Genomic DNA, 19,968 nt, shown 5'->3' on the forward strand with positions numbered 1-19,968 from the left:
CATGGTATGAAAAAATAAGATATTTCCAGGGTACACAATTTTGTGGTTTTAACATTTATTCTATAAAATTTAAAGTAACTTTAAATTGGTATTTCTGCAAATATTTAAATTTGTGGTTTCTCAGTACCCACGAAAATTGGTATCCCATGAATATGAATGAATCCATACTTATTTAATTTTAAGTTTTGGCTTGCCCTGGTTCAGAACGGAAACTGTAACTTCCTGCTTAAAGAAAAGTACACCACCTTAAGACCACTGAGTTGATTTGAAGCTTAAAGACAAGTACACCACCTGAAGACCACTGAGTTGATTTGAAGCTTAAAGAAAAGTACACCACCTTAAGACCACTGAGTTGATTTAAGGCTTAAAGAAAAGTACACCACCTTAAGACCACTGAGTTGATTTGAATCTTCTGTTATATGCTCTGAAAGGATAAAACAATTTCTGATTTAAGGAGCAGGAATATATTGCTCTTATAATCCCTTTTCAGATTTTCTAAGAAATGACCTACTGAATGAAAACTGGATTTTTCATATTTTGATGGTAAAACAGTGAATGTGAGTTTGCTAAATAACTAACCTGTGGTGAACTGACTACACTAGTGTTGGCTTGACTATACCCTGTATTCCATGAAGATACTGAGCAAAAATAACTAACCTGAGGTGAACTGAAAACACTAGTGTTGGCTTGACTATACCCTGTATTCCATGAAGATACTGTTCTAAAAAACTAACCTGAGGTGAACTGACAACACTAGTGTTGGCTTGACTATACCCTGTATTCCATGGAGTACTGAGCTAAAATAACTAGCCTGAGGTGAACTGACAACACCAGTGTTGGCTTGACTATACCCTGTATTCCATGAAGATACTGAGCTAAAATAACTAACCTGAGGTGAACTGACAACACTAGTGGCTTGACTATACCCTGTATTCCATGAAGATACTGAGCTAAAATAACTAACCTGAAGTGAACTGACAACACTAGTGTTGGCTTGACTATACACTGTATTCCATGAAGATACTGAGCTAAAAAACTAACCTGATGTGAACTGACAACAATAGTGTTGGCTTGACTATACCCTGTATTCCATGAAGATACTGAGCTAAAATAACTAACCTGTGGTGAACTGACAACACCAGTGTTGGCTTGACTATACCCTGTATTCCATGAAGATACTGAACTAAAAAACTAACCTGAGGTGAACTGACAACACTAGTGTTGGCTTGACTATACCCTGTATTCCATGAAGATACTGAACTAAAAAACTAACCTGAGGTGAACTGACAACACTAGTGTTGGCTTGACTTTACCCTGTATTCCATGGAGTACTGAGCTAAAATAACTAACCTGAGGCGAACTGACAACACCAGTGTTGGCTTGACTATACCCTGTATTCCATGGAGTACTGAGCTAAAAATAACTAACCTGAGGTGAACTGACAACACCAGTGTTGGCTTTACTATACCCTGTATTCCATGAAGATACTGAGCTAAAATAACCTGTATTCCACAAAGATACTGAGCTCAATAACTAACCTGAGGTGAACTGACAACACTAGTGGCTTGACTATACCCTGTATTCCATGAAGATACTGAGCTAAAATAACTAACCTGAGGTGAACTGACAACACTAGTGTTGGCTTGACTATACCCTGTATTCCATGAAGATACTGAGCTAAAATAACTAATCTGAGGTGAACTGACAACACTAGTGTTGGCTTGACTATCCCCTGTATTCCATGAAGATACTGAGCTAAAAAACTTAACTGAGGTGAACTGACAACACTAGTGTTGGCTTGACTATACCCTGTATTCCATGAAGATACTGTTCTAAAAAACTAACCTGAGGTGAACTGACAACACTAGTGTTGGCTTGACTATACCCTGTATTCCATGGAGTACTGAGCTAAAATAACTAGCCTGAGGTGAACTGACAACACCAGTGTTGGCTTGACTATACCCTGTATTCCATGAAGATACTGAGCTAAAATAACTAACCTGAGGTGAACTGACAACACTAGTGGCTTGACTATACCCTGTATTCCATTAAGATACTGAGCTAAAATAACTAACCCGAGGTGAACTGACAACACTAGTGTTGGCTTGACTATACCCTGTATTCCATGAAGATACTGAGCTAAAATAACTAACCTGTGGTGAACTGACAACACCAGTGTTGGCTTGACTATACCCTGTACTCCATGAAGATACTGAGCTAAAATAACTAACCTGAGGTAAACTGACAACACTAGTGTTGGCTTGACTATATCCTGTATTCCATGAAGATACTGAGCTAAATAACCTGTATTCCACAAAGATACTGAGCTCAATAACTAACCTGAGGTGAACTGACTACACTAGTGTTGGCTTGACTATATCCTGTATTCCACAAAGATACTGAGCTAAATAACCTGTATTCCACCAAGATACTGAGCTAAATAACTAACCTGAGGTGAACTGACTACACTAGTGTTGGCTTGACTATACACTGTATTCCATGAAGATACTGAGCTAAAAAACTAACCTGAGGTGAACTGACAACACTAGTGTTGGCTTGACTATATCCTGTATTCCATGGAGATACTGAGCTAAATAACTAACCTGAGGTGAACTGACAACACTAGTGTTGGCTTGACTATACCCTGTATTCCATGAAGATACTGAGCTAAAATAACTAACCTGTGGTGAACTGACAACACTTGTGTTGGCTTGACTATACCCTGTATTCCACCAAGATACTGAGCTAAAATAACTTACCTGTGGTGAACTGACAACACTTGTGTTGGCTTGACTATACCCTGTATTCCATGAAGATACTGAGCTAAAATAACTAACCTGACGTGAACTGACAACACTTGTGTTGGCTTGACTATACCCTGTATTCCATGAAGATACTGAGCTAAAATAACTAACCTGTGGTGAACTGACAACACTTGTGTTGGCCTGACTATACCATGTATTCCATGAAAGATACTAAGCTAAAATAAGTAACCTGAGGTGAACTGACAACACTTGTGTTGGCTTGACTATACCCTGTATTCCATGAAGATACTGAGCTAAAATAACTAACCTGTGGTGAACTGACAACACTTGTTTTGGCTTGACTATACCCTGTATTCCATGAAGATACTGAAATAAATTTACTAACCTGAGGTGAACTGACAACGCTAGTGTTGGCTTGACTATATCCTGTATTCCACGAAGATACTGAGCTAAAATAATAAGAAGCAGACAGCAACTTGTAAAAAACCTTGTACCAAAAATCAAAGAAAAAAAATGAAATATATAATCCTGCTTTTGTTTGTCAAATGTGTGGGGGTTTATTTTTTGAAATAAGATATCACAAAGGTCTTTAATAAGAATTAACAATGCATTGTGTTGGAATTCAAGGTTTATTTGCATAAAATTTAAAAACAGACTTTTTGCTGGCTACACAAATCTATTTATTATTTGGTTGTTCTTTTATCTGTTATTCTTTATGCTATTCAAAAATTTATATTTGGAGTAAAACTTCTTTTTTATCATGAAACACATTATGGAAATGTTGTCAGCCTGTCCTGCTTTAGGCAGAAATGTTGATACAATCATTATTTTATGGTCTTATAGTTAATATCAGTTAAATTTTTCATGTGAACATTAAACAATATACCTTCTATCTTCTATCAATGAATCATTTCTGTCCACAGAACTCAGCAACTCTTCTACACCTATTAATTGATAGGAAATTTGTTTAGAAATATAAATGTACAATACATTTTTTTAATTGTGGATGTTTTGCCTGAAAAAGCCTGGCAAAAATTTCTAGCAGAACATGTGTACAATTTACATTGTAGCATGAATATGTATTCCTTTAAACTGATCAATGGTAAAGCATCAGGGTCTGTGTATAACCTGACCGATCATTATCATTTTGATCCAATTCATAATTGCAATGTTGCCAACCAGATTCTTACCTATTTTTGTTGACATTAATTTTAAAAATATGGTAAGTACATAGTTAAAGAAAACATTTTGAATCTGTCATTGAATTCCAAAAAGAAAAAAAATGTCCAACTGATTGCCCCTACTGTATATAGAAACTTCTATATATTTAAAATGATACTTTCTTATTTTGACTTTATTTTCTTGATATGAAAGTTACATGATGTAAATACCATACTTATCATTGATTCATCAGATATTTATATTTGGATGGGAGATAGAGTTTTTACAACATCTACTTAATTTTCATGCAGAATAACAACAAAATAATGAAAAGCTGGTTAGGTAGGAACAAAAGAATAAAAGGTTTAAAACAAATTATGGGTTTAAAATCAAGAATGGATAAGCATTGCTACACAATAAGAGCTATCAAAAGCATTTCAAAGGAACAAAGCTTTTCAACAAAAGAGTTTTTTTTTGTAAGGTTTGGGTGTAAACTTGATCAATATTTTGAAAGTCAGATGAGATAAAGTACTGTATCTTAAATAATTCTGATAGAGAATAATCTTAATAATGGTACTATAATACTTTTGATATTTTTTTGTGGACTGCTCTCTTAAATTTTAGATTAAAAATATCAATATTGGTGCTCTACATCATTAAGATAGGCAGCCCTATAAGCGAGTCAGCTTGGTCACTAAATGAAATTCTGTGTAGGAATGAACTAAGGAGCAGTCAAGCAAAATAATCTGGAAACTTTTATTCAAAATTGAAACAAAACCACATGGTGAAAGCAATAATTTTAATTTCAGATAGCTTATACTGTTATTTTCCCTCGACATTCCAAATTTAAGGTTTGTGATCATGATGTGATTTCTGAATAAGTCGGTCAATCAATTTCAAATAGTCACATTCTTCTTTCCTAATATACATGTATTCTGAAATATTAACAGCCTTCATGAACAATTTTTACTTTCTATCTAAAGTCTAAGCTAGTCAAAACCATTCCAAGAAAATCAGAGTGTTTTATTTGTACATCATGAATAAACTATTATTCACTAAAAAATGTAGTAAATACTGTGTACAGCATTTGTACAGGAGGATGACTCAAACAAGGAAAAATCCAGCCTTATACAGACAACAGTCCTCTATTAAAGATCATCAAAGGCTATTTTTATCAACACTTGAATAAGACCTCTCATATAAAAAAAAACATTTCATTTTGACAATCATTTTAAATGGCTATATTTTCAGTGGAAATGGGATGCCTCAAACAATAGGAACTACTAGTACTGTATATAATTAATACATTCATGCATACAGATGCTGTCAGAACTATCAACAAAGTTAACAAATTAAATGAGATAAATTTATATACAGTAAATGTTATTTTAAATATGTACATGCAATGCTGGATATTTTATCTGAAGATATATCGGAGAATAAGAGATGGTGTCAAATTTACCTGAATAAGACCCTTTAACAATATGTACAAGTATCAACTATATTTATAAATCTACTGTGTACTGTAAATTCACAATACTTTGTGTGCATTTATTATTGAGATTGTTAAACAATGGTCACAAAAGAGATTAATTTTTACGATAACAGAAAATGCTGCACACAAATAAAACTATAAACATGTAAAACGCAACTTGTTTATTTTACCACATCTATCACATTGCAATTTTTGCAATAATAAAAACATCCCAAAAATTTCTGCATTTACAGTATATAAATAGCAACATCATTAAATATATGTAATACTGTAGAAGTATCAATTTATGTGTACTAATTTTTTTAAATTTCTGTCATACTCAAAATGCTAAATATAGTATCTTAAAAATAAAATACTTGACAATACAGCCAAAAATATGTGCAAATCTGTTCTTATATAACAATGGCATGAAAATAAATATTTGTTATAAAGTCAGTAGTAACTATAAAACAAACATTTAACAAAGAGCAGGAATATTTATTCAAGATGAAATGGTATAGTGAAGAGTTAACTCACTCATAATAAAAAGAGCTGTCCATTCCCCTCACCCCAACCAAACCAATTAAATCTTTTCCTAGAATAGCCCTCACTTATCCAAATTTCACCCACTTTAAAACAAAGTCCTTTCATTGGTATTGAAAACCCAAAAATCATTTTAATATGAAAATAAAATAGTATGTACACATTAACATTATATAATGAAACCTTTGTAATAAAACAGCGATATCAGTTAATTAATTTAGGAGAATTTGAAAATGAAGAATGCCTACCTGTCCAATCATAAGAAGAATTAGCATTAATTTTAATATTTTGTTATGGAAGTCTATTAAATAAATAACAAGTTGTACAATTCCATTATGTACTGTGGATTCTGTGAAAGTTCAAATCACTTGTCCAGATTTGGCACAAATTTTGTTGAATTTTTATTTTATTTTTTTTATTGTGTTCAACTTTGTAATTGATTTGGCTTCCAACAGTTTTGATTTAAGTGCCACTGATTAGTATTATGTAGACAAAACATGGGTCTGGCGTACTAAATTATAAATTATATGCCTGTTACTTTTGATGAGTTTTAAGTACCAGATTTAGAGTGGTTCCAAATAAAATGACAAACACCATATTATCACTATTATAACCATGCTTCATTCAGATGGGGTATTAACAAGAGGTATGATATGTATTACGATATCTTACTTTTGTTATGTTTTGTATCAGTTAACACTTCCTGAAGTTTATCTTGTAATTTCTCTGCTCTTTTTCTCTCTGCATGTAACTGCCTTTTCAGATCTTTTAACTGAAACAAAAATATGTAATTATGAATAAATAAGTAGGTGGTTGCGAAAAAATAAGCTATACCCCTCCAAGAGTTACAACTAAAGCAATTAGAAAGAAAATATCTTTTACATGACTATGCAAGGTGGCAAAAAATTATATTACAAACTTTTCCAAGAAATAGATAATTTTTTAGTCCTTTGTATCTATCATAATTTTGAAATCGAAAAAACAGAGTGTAAAGTTTGCTTCTTTCCAACGACAAAAAATATTAAATTTATTTAACTTTTTATTATTTCATGTCAAAACGCAAAAAAAATCAGTTTAAACATTAATTTTAATTTCACTTACTGTTTTCAAACCTTTCTTCTCATGAATTTTTTTCTCATCCACACCATCTTTTAATTCCTGAAACAAAATAATTACTGCAAATCTAAGAACAAAATATTAGCAAAATATAATTTGACCTATATTGAATATTAATTTTATCAAATCCTCAATTCGGAAAACTTTAACCAAAATAACTTAGTCGATATATGACCCTGTTGTACAATGGATACATTAACACCTTAATGCCTAATATAAATTTCTATTATAAAGAAAAATCGTCAATATCATTTGGAATTAACTCAGGATTTCATATCTCCTTAAAATTAGCCATAAGCTCATTGGATCTCTCGCCCAGAGAGCACAAATCAAAATCCAGGATTCATGACAATTGACAAATTTATTTGTAAAAAGAGTTCATACCTGTGTGGAGTATGAGAGATTGATTATAGGTAGGGCCTGAATTATTCAGGTTAGGAAATTTTTGTCACTTGAAAGCCATTTGACAATAGACCAATTAAGAAATAGTGTTGCATTAGTTCAGACATTTTCATTGGTCCAGATGTCATTTACAAGGATGCTGAGACTGTCCAACATAATTTACAAGAACAAAAGTTGGATTTCTAAATGGTCTTTTGAGTTTTTTGTATGCCAATAACACAAGTAACAATACCTGTTTTAGCTTTTCTACTTTCTGTTTTTCATCATCTAGTTCTGTCTGAAGGGTCTTTTCTTTTTCAACATATTCCTGCAAAATTAGTGTTTCTTTATTAAGAAATCATGATTGTACAAGCATTTGATATTAAAGTTATATCTGTTGTGATATGTGCAGGTTTTAAATAGTAATAACAGGATGTTGTGCAGCACATACCCCCACTTGTAATTCAAAGTATCAGATAACGACAGAAGGAGGATGACAGATCCTGAAAATGGTCACACATTACAACGCATCACTGTGAAGCTGCTAACCAAGTATGGAGTGTTTCTGTTTAGTAGTACTTGAGAAAACTTTAAGTTCATTCAATTCATTGAAAATATATAAGAAGTAGGTGTCTGAAAGATTCAAAAAGTGTTTCTCACTTAACAACTCACCACTGCCAAGCTACTGACCAAGTATGAATTCTTTTTGTTTCTGTAGTACTTGAGACAAATGTGATGAAAAATCAATATTGAAAAATTCAAAATATCAGCAAACAAATTCTGAAAAGATGCAACAACTCATCACTTCAAAGCTGCTGATCAAGTATGAAGTCTTTCTGGTCAGTAGTATGTGAGAAATATCATGAAAGTAGTAGCTACTATACATTGTGGTTGTGGTACACAATAAAGCAATAAAATAAAACAAGATTTTGTGTTAGCCATGTTTCAATACAGTATTAGGACACAAATCTGACAGAATCTGTTGGGATCAGTTGTTTTCAAACAGTAAGAATAATATAGAGGTGAAAGATACCAAAGGTACATTCAAACTCTTAAGTCAGAAAATAAACTGACAATGCCATGGCGAAAAAAGTACACAAAACACAACATAGAAAACTAATGCATATCATACATTTTGCCATCTGTATCTTTACAATCCCCAAAGGAAACTGACCGTGTACAATGACAGTAAATAAATGTATATCAATTGGTCTTTCTGCCAATCATATCACATCTAATTTTTATATTTGAAAAGTAAATACATGTATATTACCTTTATTCTAGAAGAATGATCTTCTGCTGCACCTTCTTTCTCTGTCTGGTATTTTTCCTCTAAAGTAGCTATTTCTATATCATGTTTCTGGAGGATTTCTGTCATCTCTGCCTCTCTCTGTTCTTTATACAAATTAAACTGATCCTGCCAAAAAAAATTATACTTTTGATCCCTCGTAGTAAATTTTTGGTTTCTTTGGTCTATATCACATTTCTCAAAAGGAACAATGTCTTATCTTAACCTTATCCTCTGGTCTTCCTATCATTGGCAATCATACAGCATCTTATTTCTATTTTAGTGATTTCTTTTTTTTTTTCTTGTAGTGGGGGAGAGGTTCTCTATTTTAAAACAAAAGTAAACACACAAATTTTTAATAGACTTTATGTTGATTGTTAATAACTTGGGACAAATGAAATAGCTTTTAATATACCGTATCCCCTGCAGTCCATTTTGAACAAGAGTGCACACGCTGAAATGTCTCACCTGCTTTATTGACCATTAATTTTATGTTAATAGTCCTAAATATAAAGCTTTACTACAATTATCACATAAACTTAACATGTTCCAAGAAAATGAGGTCAAGGTCAGATAAACTAAACTGGAAATTCATGTACACCTTACAATCATTCCATACACCAAATACAGTTGACCTATTGCTTATAGTTTCTAAGAAACAAACTTAATCAAGAAAACTTAACATTGACCAATGAACCATGAAAATGAGGTCAAGTTTAGATGATACCTGCCAGACAGTCATATACACCTTACAATCATTCCATACACTAAATATAGTTGACCTATTGCTTATAGTTTAAGAAAAACAGACCAAAACAAAACAAGAGTGCACACGCTGAAATGTCTCACCTTCTATACTGACCATTGATTTTATGTTGATAGTCCTAAATATAAAGTTTTACTACAAGTATCATATCAACATTTAGGATCCAAGAAAATGAGGTCAAGGTCAGATAAACCAAGCCGGAAATACATGTACACCTTTAATACAATCATTCCATACAACAAATATAGATGACCTAGTGCTTATAGTATAAAAGAAACAGACCAAACCATGGAAATTTCATATTGACAAATGAACCATGAAAATGAGGTCAAGGTCAGATGAACCCTGCCAGACAGACATGTACACCTTAAAATCATTCTATGCATCAAATATAGTTGACCTATTGCTTATAGTATCTAAGAAACAAAGTTAACCAGGAAAACTGAACATTGATCAATGAACCATGAAAATGAGGTTGAGGTCAGATGATACCTGCTAGACAGACATATACACCTTACAATCATTCCATACACCAAATATAGTTGACCTATTGCTTAAAGTTTAAGAAAAACAGACCAAAACACAAAAACTTAACTTTTACCACTGAACCATGAAAATGAGGTCAAGGTCAGATGACACCTACCTGTTTGACATGTACACCTTACAATCATTATATACACCGAATATAATAGACCTATTGCTTATAGTATCTGAGATATGGACTTGACCACGAAAACTTAACCTTGTTCACTGATCCATGAAATGAGGTCGAGGTCAAGTGAAAACTGTCTGACAGGCATGAGGACCTTGCAAGGTACGCACATACCAAATATAGTTATCCTATTACTCATAATAAGAGAGAAATTAACATTACAAATAATCTTTTTCAAGTAGTCACTGAACCATGAAAATGAGGTCAAGAACAGTGGACATATGACAGACGGAAACTTCACAACATAAGGCATCTATATACAAAGTATGAAGCATCCAGGTCTTCTACCTTCTGAAATATTTAGCTTTTAAGAAGTTAGTTAACGCCGCTGCCAGATCACTATCCCTATGTCAAGCTTTCTGCAACAGAAGTCGCAGGCTCAACAAAAACCTTAACACTAAACCATGAAAATGAGGTCAAGGACAGATGACACCTACGAGTTGGACATGTACATCTTACAATCAATCCATACATCAAATAAAGTAGACATATTGCTTATAGTATCTGATATATGGATATATGATATATGGAAACTTCATAACATAAGGCATCTATATACAAAGTATGAAGTATCTAGGTCTTCCACCTTCTAAAATATAAAGCTTTGAAGTAACTAGTTAACGCAGCTGCCGGATCACTATCCCTATGTCGAGCTTTCTGCGACAGAAGTCGCAGGCTCGACAATAAAATCATGACCAGACAATTTTAAATTGAGGGAGTGTATTTCAAAAAAATAAGAAATATAAAACCTAAAAGCCCTCCTCTATTTGAAAATAAAATTCCAAGAAAACATAAAATTTGATCTCATGGGCATGACAGATAAATAGCTACGGTCAAAGTTATAAGGAACATTAAAAAAAAGTATTGGAACTGACTGCTGTGAAAATGAAGCCATTTGATAATATTCAGTGTGCAGACATGTTTCAGGCAACTGGCATTTTGTCTCCTTTTTTAATTTTTTTGCAGTTTTTGTAACAGGTACATGAGTTTGCTTAATTTGATGTTTTCATGTACAATGTATGCTTGCATTTTTTGTATTTAAATAATAACTAATACTACTGTACAACTGGTCAATTTTCCTTAAAATTGTACCTCAGTTTCTTTCAACCTTCTTTCTAACCATCCTTTGGCTTCTTCTAAACTGCTGACCTGCTGTTTTATCTCCTCAAACTGGGACTTCATCTTCTCTAACTCAATTACTCTTTTCTGCAAAATTATAAATATACTTGTAATAATTGAATCATTCTTTAAACTTTTAGTTTACAGATTTTTCATTTAGAATATTTGAGAATTAACAAATAATACTGCACACACTTCCCCCTTGTTACCTTTTCTCTTGAAACACATATTGGTTGACCAAAAACAATATCACTCTATTTAGTAATCCAACCTGAATGACCTGAGATTGTAAGCTTATTGAATCAGGATAATCTCCCTTTATGGATAAACAGATTAATATTTCAATTAAAGATGGGAAATGGTAAATTCATTATCAATGGAATAAATGATAAACTAACAAGATGACCATAAATGGTCTGCAGTTTTTAGAGTATTCATGTATATATACCACATACTAAATAAATTCTTTTTTAATAAATTGATTGCATATTAAATCAAATATTTATTATAATAGACATATTATTCTCTCCGAAGTCAGAAACCTCTTGTTAGTTATGTCTTAATGTCTTTTTTATTTACTATATGTGTTGAAGGTAGATCTTTGATAGGCTCTCCGAAGTCAGAAACCTCTTGTTAGTTATGTCTTAATGTCTTTGTTATTTACTATATGTGTTGAAGGTAGATCTTTGATAGGCTCTGTTAAACTTCTTCGCAACCTTCTGAAGATTTAGAGTTTGACCTATTGTTTAGACATTGCATTGCCCTTATAATAAAGACCATATGTGACGTCTAGATATCTTTTGATATTTTATTTGCCTTTTTAGGTTGCTGCCTCATTGATACAAAAGATAATAAAGGTGAGACATCAGAAATACAATTACATACATGTTCAGCATTTAGTTTGTCTTGTAGATTTCTGATTTCTATTTCTTGTTCTTCTTCCATTAGACGTAACATTTCCTGATGGCTGGCACTGTCTCTCTGGTATTTATTAGCTAACTCATCTAACATAGACTTTCTCTTTTCTGCAACCTAAAACATCAAATTCAATAAGTTTACTTTCTACTAGTCTTTATTTCTTTATCTTACCAACAAATATTTTTGAACTAAAATGTCTAAAGTAAAGCAATTAAGAAGAGGTTACTTGTGGTAAAGAATGGTCTTATTTTTTGTCTTACATAATAAACTAAGATATGTCTTTCCTGAGTGTTATTTAGATAGTATATTATAAATGCAAATGTAATTTAAATGGCAACACTTTTATATATTAACTATGCAAAAGTTTCAAATGCAATGGACCATGACTGAGGGGACTTGGACTAATAACATCCATTCAAACAAGAAGACATGGTCAACCTATGCTTCTTGAAAAATACATTTCAGTCTTAGATACATGATTTTTTTCATTAGTTATTATTGGCTTTGAACTAGCTGTCAGTAACTGTGAGTACTCACAGATCTATACTTAGTGTATTTCTGTTGTGTGGATGTATAAGTACCCATCCACGTCCACTCTGTGATTTTGTTAAATGTATTTCTATTTCTATCCATCTGATGAGTTAAGCCTTTTTCAACTGATTTTTATAGTTTGTTCTTATCTTGTACTGTTACACCACTGTCCCAAGTTAGGGGGAGGGTTGGCGCCTTTAAACAAGTTTAACCCTGCCACATTCTGTATGTGCCTGTCCCAAGTCAGGAGCCTGTAATTCAGTGGTTGTCGTTTGTTGCTGTGTAACATATTTGTTTTTCGTTCATTATTTTGTACTTAAATTAGGCCTTTAGTTTTCTCGTTTGAATTGTTTTACATTTGTAATTTTGGGGCCTTTTATAGCTGACTATGCGGTATGTGCTTTGCTCATTGTTGAAGACCGTACGGTGACCTATACATTGACCTATAGTTGTTAATTTCTGTGTTATTTGGTCTCTTGTCGAGAGTTGTCTTATTGGCAATCATACCACATCTTCTTATTTTTATATTCACAGATGATGGATGGTCAACACCCCATCACTATACAATGCTGTGTTCAGCAATAGTGCTGCAGTAGGGTTTAAAAAGAAATAATAAAATCCTTACCTTATTAACTTCTTGCCATTGTTGTATATGTCCTTCTCTCTCTTGTTGTAAAGCATATAACTGGTCTAGAGTTTCCTGGTTAGCATTTTTACAGGCCTGTAATTAATTTTCATACATAATAAAATAATAATTCCATTTTCAAATCTTTTTTTAAGGTAGATAGGGTGTCTTCCTCCATCTTGGATTTTGAAATACCAGAAAATAATCGGTCTAGACCTTTAATAAAATGTGCAAATTTTGAGAGTAGTGGGTAATTCATGTGTAAGAATTTACATTTTAATATAGAAAATGACATGTTTAATCATATTTATGGTTGTATTTTACAAAAAACAGAATACTTTTGTTTGATTCAATTTTTTCCAACTTGGCCACATAAGGGGAGGCAACTCAAATGTAAGGGCAGATAATTCAAATATTGTTACTTTTACAATGGGTAGGCCACAGACCACAATTAAATTCCCCTATTAGTTCTTTATAACGTTTTGTTTCATTAAAAAAATTGCACCTTGCATTTTTGTCAAATCTTTTGTGTGTGTAATGTATAGTACTAGTCCAAAAATATATCCAAAATTCAGAAAGATTGAACCAATGACTCTTACAAATTTAGCCAATACACCTCCATACCCCTATGGACAAGTCAAGAGATGTTCCGAAAACTGTAAATATCACCTTTTTGCACCTGGCCTAATCACTCTTTCCATATCAAAATCAGTTAAAATTCAACATCCAAAAGTTTATTTCACCTCTCTTCTTTTATTTCCACCCAAAAAAAACTAAGAAATGAGTGACGAAGGGAAAGAAAAAAAATTAAGAAAAACTACACTCTAATTAAAAGGAACTATATTCGTGGACAACGAAAAGCGGGATCATTAATTGTGGTCTTGGGCCTATTAGGGGTCTAAAACTTGACCAATTATAATAAAACTTGGCATGATTTAAGCTTAGTGTATTATAAAACAGTTTACAAAGTTTCAAAGCCATATGATACCAATTATAAAATATGTGGCATTTTTTATATCTGAACTTTGGGTGCTGAATTGTGGCGTTGAATTAGAACAATTTCAACTATCAAATTTGGGCTTCTAAAAACCAAAAAATACCAAAACTTACATTTTTTAATGTTTCTATGCATAAGTTATCACCTATTAAAAGCAACAGATAGCATACTTTATGTTTCAGACTTATAAAAAATGGCCAGAAGTAAATTTTATATGAGCCTGTGCCAAAAAATAGAGGTTTTCAAATGAAGTCAGGCCTTATATGAAATGTAATATTTTTCACGTACCACAATTTTCTGAAGTTGTTAAGTTATAAAAAAACCTTTTACATGTTATAAATGTACTTTTAATGGAAATATAAGTTTCAAATAGCATAACACATGTGAATAAAATGGTCTTCAGCAATGTCAAGCTTAAAAAAACAGGTTGTCAATTTAGGTCGTTCCCCACATTTGCATATTAAAAAGCATATAAATGATATGGTAGATAGAGATATGCTTCTTTTTGCTCAAATCTTTGTTTAGATATGATAAAACATGGAGCCTGGATGTAACATGACTGTCACTTTCAACTATATATGTAGACAGTATGATTTGATGCAAAGTTATTTACTTTACTTTTTAAAACCGGCATGAAATTTCAGCCTCAAAAGGCCAATATTTTAACCACTAGCTATCAAACAAAAGAAAATAAAGGTAGTCTGTGAAACAGACAAGGTCAAACAACCAGTAATAAGTGCTTTTGATACAGATTCAGTGAAATCTGCTAAAAGGAATTCAACTTGTATGTGCATAGAACCTCATTTTTCACTTGCTTCATACTGACCGTTAGACTAAGACCATTAAAGCAGCACATTTTGCACTCTTATTCTGATTTTATCTACTTTTTTTTGTGTTCAGTGTTCAAAAATGAGTTAAACATCTACATTAGACACCACAAACACAAATAAAAAACCAGAAAAATCTGTCAGAGAGAAAGTAAGCATGCTACTTTTGTAAAAATATTGAAACAACTGAAAAAGTTCAATTTTGGGCATGTAGGCTGAAATGTCACTTTTTTACAAAATTTCTATCAAATAAAAGTGGAAATCATTTATTCTCATGTAGTTTGACAAATTAATACCAATAGATCATTCAGGGAAGTTGTCAAAGTACAAATTCAATATTTCCTGAATTCACCTCTTAGGCCACAGACCACAATTAAATTCCCCTATTAGTTCTTTATAACGTTTTGTTTCATTAAAAAAATTGCACCTTGCATTTTTGTCAAATCTTTTGTGTGTGTAATGTATAGTACTAGTCCAAAAATATATCCAAAATTCAGAAAGATTGAACCAATGACTCTTACAAATTTAGCCAATACACCTCCATACCCCTATGGACAAGTCAAGAGATGTTCCGAAAACTGTAAATATCACCTTTTTACACCTGGCCTAATCACTCTTTCCATATCAAAATCAGTTAAAATTCAACATCCAAAAGTTTATTTCACCTCTCTTCTTTTATTTCCACCCAAAAAAAACTAAGAAATGAGTGACGAAGGGAAAGAAAAAAAATTAAGAAAAACTACACTCTAATTAAAAGGAACTATATTCGTGGACAACGAAAAGCGGGATCATTAATTGTGGTCTTGGGCCAGAATGTGTTAGGAATTTATCTATTTTATTATGTAGCAAGAAAACGGGCTCGGTGACCCCATTTTTTCTTTTTCTTATCTGAAAGTATAATATTAGAGCTATCTTCTCATATTTTATCTCAAAATTCTATGGTGCAGTTTTCGTTTTATAGCAGAAAATTGCGTTTTCCATGCATAATCTATACAAAATCTGTCAATTTTGCACAACCTGTAGCGTGAAAATAAGCCCTGTGACCCATTCTTTTTATTATTTTTTCCAAAAAAGCATGATATAAACTACATTTTGGCAAATTATTAAAAAATTCTATGGATTATAATTTAGACACCCCATCTACCTTAAACATGTAAACAACTATCCGCTCAAATAAGGTATGTTGTCCTTAAATTGCTACAAGTTTTTAAGATTCTTGTGATATGGAAAATAGAGTTTATGCTCTAATCGTCTTAAACAGCATTATTTAGCTGCTTTTTGTTGAGCCTGCGACTTTTGTCGCAAAAGCGAGACATAGCAATCCTACATTCCGTCTGCGTCGTCGGCCACAAATATTCACTCTGTGGTTAAAAGTTTTTGAAATCATAATAATTTTCTAAAACTATCCTTGATTTATACCAAACTTGGACATAAGCTTGTTTATGATCATAAGATAGTATCCAGAAGTAAATTTTGTACAAAAAAAATCCTGTTTATCCGTATTTTACTTATAAATGGACTTAGTTTTTCTGCCAGTTAACATTACATTCACTCTGTGGTTAAGGTTTTTAAAATTTTAATAACTTTCTTAAACTATCCTGGATTTGTACCAAACTTGGACAGAAGCTTGTTTATGATCAAAAGCTAGTATCTAGAAGGAAATTTTGTCAAAATTTATTTCCTGTTTTTCCGTATTTTACTTATAAATGGACTTAGTTTTTCTTCCAGTTAACATGACAATCAGTCTGCAGTTAAAATTTTTTAATCATGTATTAGATTCATAAACCATCCTGGATTTTTACCAAACTTGGATAGAAGCTTCTTACAATCAAAAGATTCTATCTAGAGGTAAATTTTTAATAATTTTTTCCCCATTTTTGTTGAGCCTGCGACTGACAGCAAAAGTAGGTGAGACACTGGGTTCCGCGGAACCCTTACGAAATTTTTATACAAATGTTTCCTTTGTATTTTAAATGAAAATTTGTAACATCAATTTCATATCAATTTCTTTTCAATTTTAAGTTACTTTATACAAACCTGTAACTGAGTAACGAGATCACCCTTCTCTAGTAACAGTTTGGAATTTTTGTTCCGTAGTTCCTCTAATTGTTGATCATATTTTGTAGAACATTCTTTGACTTTCTGACTATTTACAATGTCAGATGCATCAATCTAATAAGAAAAAGTATAATTTACAAGTACATGTGTATCAATATTTTAATAAATGTTGATCGTAGAGAGCTTTTGAAGATAACCTCTTTAAAAAACAATTTCAATCTTGACCTCCATTTTGTCATCAGTAAAAATATACTAAAATTTGAAAAGCTTTGATTGAACGGTTTATAAGTTACTGCACAGAAACTGCCCACTGTAGCACACCATTTTAATGACTGGTGTTTTCCTTCAGAAAACTTGGCTAAAAAGTGTGAACTAACCTGTTGCTGAAGAGTTTGTAGTTTACTATGTAAATGTTTGACAGTCTGGTCTGATGAGTCATGACTTTCTTCTAATGACTGAAAAAAACAATTACACTTTATCAATATACTCAAATTCATATGTTTTTTTCCTGATTGTTGGATAATGTTATGATTACAACCAATCCTATATCTTAAAAAGGTATATTATAAAAGAGATACAAATTTTAGAAAAACTGGAATCATTATCTTTCGGTTTGCTTCAATATCAAAACCATTCCTGCCCACAAAATATAAAACCTAAAAAAATTCTTCAATCCTATAAGGGTTTGTGGTAAAACTCTTGTTCTAGGAGACTGAAATGCCTAGTAAAAGTTCTGTCATTTCTTCATTAGAAGTCTGTCTCAAACAAACGGCCCTTCACAGAAAAAAGATAGCTTTCTACATTCTTCCACTATAAGTTCACACTAATATATTAATAGCCCTCTTTTCACAAAGTATAACTGATGTTTGTATGGAATCAAATTAACTTTCATTGAAAAAATCATGAATGTCTCCTGCACATTTTTCTTCATTTGCAATTTCCGATTAAAGATTTTAATGAAAGAGATATAAGACTATTAACTTGCCTGTTTACTTCTTTGAATTTCTTGCTGCAGTTTATTTATTTGGTCAGTATAATATATTTTGTCTCTGTCTCTACTTGATTGGGATTCTTCTAGTTTTAGGCTATAAATGAAAAGAAAATAAACGTATAAACAAGTATGTGCAAATTACCAGAAGTATAAGTGTATAACAGGATCAAACTTGGAGAAACAAAAATTTTTCCGGATTTGGTTTATTTGCAAATAAATGGGGAATGTGTCCATGGGACACAGATGATGCCCCCGCTTGCATATCATATAAAGCTATAAAGGGACAAAACTGAAGAAAGTTAAAAGTGACACGACCAAAATCTGTAATTGATTTGAGTATTGTGGTAATAAGTATTGTGTATAAGTTTCATAACATTTGGTTGAGGCAAACTTACGTTAGAGAACAGAAACGAAAAAATTCAGCAATTTTTCCATTTGTAAAGGGGCATAACTCTAGAACAGTAAAAGTGATACCACCAAAATTCCATCTTGATCTGTGTTTTGTGATAATAAGCATTGTGTATAAGTTTCATAACATTTGGTTGAGGCAAACTAAAGTTAAAGAACGAAAACGAAAAATCAGCAATTTTCCATTTGTAAAGGGGCATAACTCTTAAACGGTTAAAGAGACACCACCAAAAATTCAAAATTGATCTGTGTTTTGTGGTAATAACATTGTGTACAAGTTTCATAACATTTGGTTGAGGCAAACTAAAGTTAGAGAACAGAAAAAAAATTTCAGCAATTTTTCCATTTGGAAAGGGGCATAACTCTTGAACAGTTAAATTGACACCACCAAAATTCAAACTTGATCTGTGTTTTGTGGTAATAAGCATTTTGTATAAGTTTCATAACATTTGGTTGAAGCAAACTAAAGTTAGAGAGCGGAAACCAACTTTGGGACGTACGGACGGACGGACGTACGTACAGACAGACAAGGGTAAAACTTAATGCCCCGTCCGCTACGGATATTTGTCTCAACAAATATCTCATGGTTTCTCTCCAATGAAACCTTTTATCAAAAGTTCTCAATTTAAATTTTCAAAATCAAAGATTTAGAGTAATTAGGAATATTTGAAATTAGAAATAAAGAACAAACTTCATATTCTTTCTTTATGCAATAAAAGACTAATGCTATTTGTTTATAAAAATATACAATAAATGAAAAAAAAACTTTAGCGAGCAGGCTCACATTTACCACAACCCACACAATAAATATGGAAAATGTTACCATCCCTCTCTTTAACAAATGTGCTTCGCCCAGCACAGCTGGATACGACCGCAGAGGTCCAACCCTGAACAGTTGGGGCAAAAATGGACACAATACTCAAGCTTGATACAGGTCTGAATTTGGATTGAAATTAAATTTTTGACACATTATAGGTTTCTGACACAGAATAAATATAGTCAAAGAACTTGAAATTGGTTATATGATTTGAATTTATATTCAATTGAAGATTTCTTGCTGTTGTGCAATACACTGTGCTGATGTGCAATACTTAGTAAATCTGTTTTCAGACTATATACAAAGAATTAGCATAATAAATTGTTACCCCCTATTTTTTTGGGGGGAAATTTGATAATTTCTTACATCTTGAGGAAAAAAATTGACCCCCTCCCCTAAAACCCCTAAAAAAAACAAGTTATTGTCCTGAAACTAGAAAAATGCTTGTTTTGGGCCCCTTTTTGGCCCCTT

General features: G+C 32.2%; 1 protein-coding gene across 1 annotated transcript in view; it reads right to left on the reverse strand.

The window, feature by feature from the left end:
• Positions 1-19,968, reverse strand: part of LOC127699993 (GRIP1-associated protein 1-like) — a 54,735-nt gene that overhangs the window by 16,339 nt on the left and 18,428 nt on the right. The window contains exons 13-24 of the mRNA XM_052203700.1: positions 18,267-18,366; positions 17,659-17,736; positions 17,261-17,395; positions 13,400-13,495; positions 12,211-12,357; positions 11,299-11,412; positions 8,714-8,857; positions 7,694-7,768; positions 7,045-7,101; positions 6,616-6,715; positions 3,652-3,709; positions 3,151-3,214 (exon numbers count right to left, since the gene is read on the reverse strand). Coding sequence (XP_052059660.1) covers positions 3,151-3,214; positions 3,652-3,709; positions 6,616-6,715; positions 7,045-7,101; positions 7,694-7,768; positions 8,714-8,857; positions 11,299-11,412; positions 12,211-12,357; positions 13,400-13,495; positions 17,261-17,395; positions 17,659-17,736; positions 18,267-18,366 — 1,168 coding nt within the window. The remainder of the gene's footprint in view (positions 1-3,150; positions 3,215-3,651; positions 3,710-6,615; positions 6,716-7,044; positions 7,102-7,693; positions 7,769-8,713; positions 8,858-11,298; positions 11,413-12,210; positions 12,358-13,399; positions 13,496-17,260; positions 17,396-17,658; positions 17,737-18,266; positions 18,367-19,968) is intronic.

Source organism: Mytilus californianus, unplaced genomic scaffold, assembly GCF_021869535.1.
Source record: "Mytilus californianus isolate M0D057914Y unplaced genomic scaffold, xbMytCali1.0.p SCAF_1, whole genome shotgun sequence".
NCBI classification, from domain to species: Eukaryota; Metazoa; Mollusca; class Bivalvia; order Mytilida; family Mytilidae; genus Mytilus; species Mytilus californianus.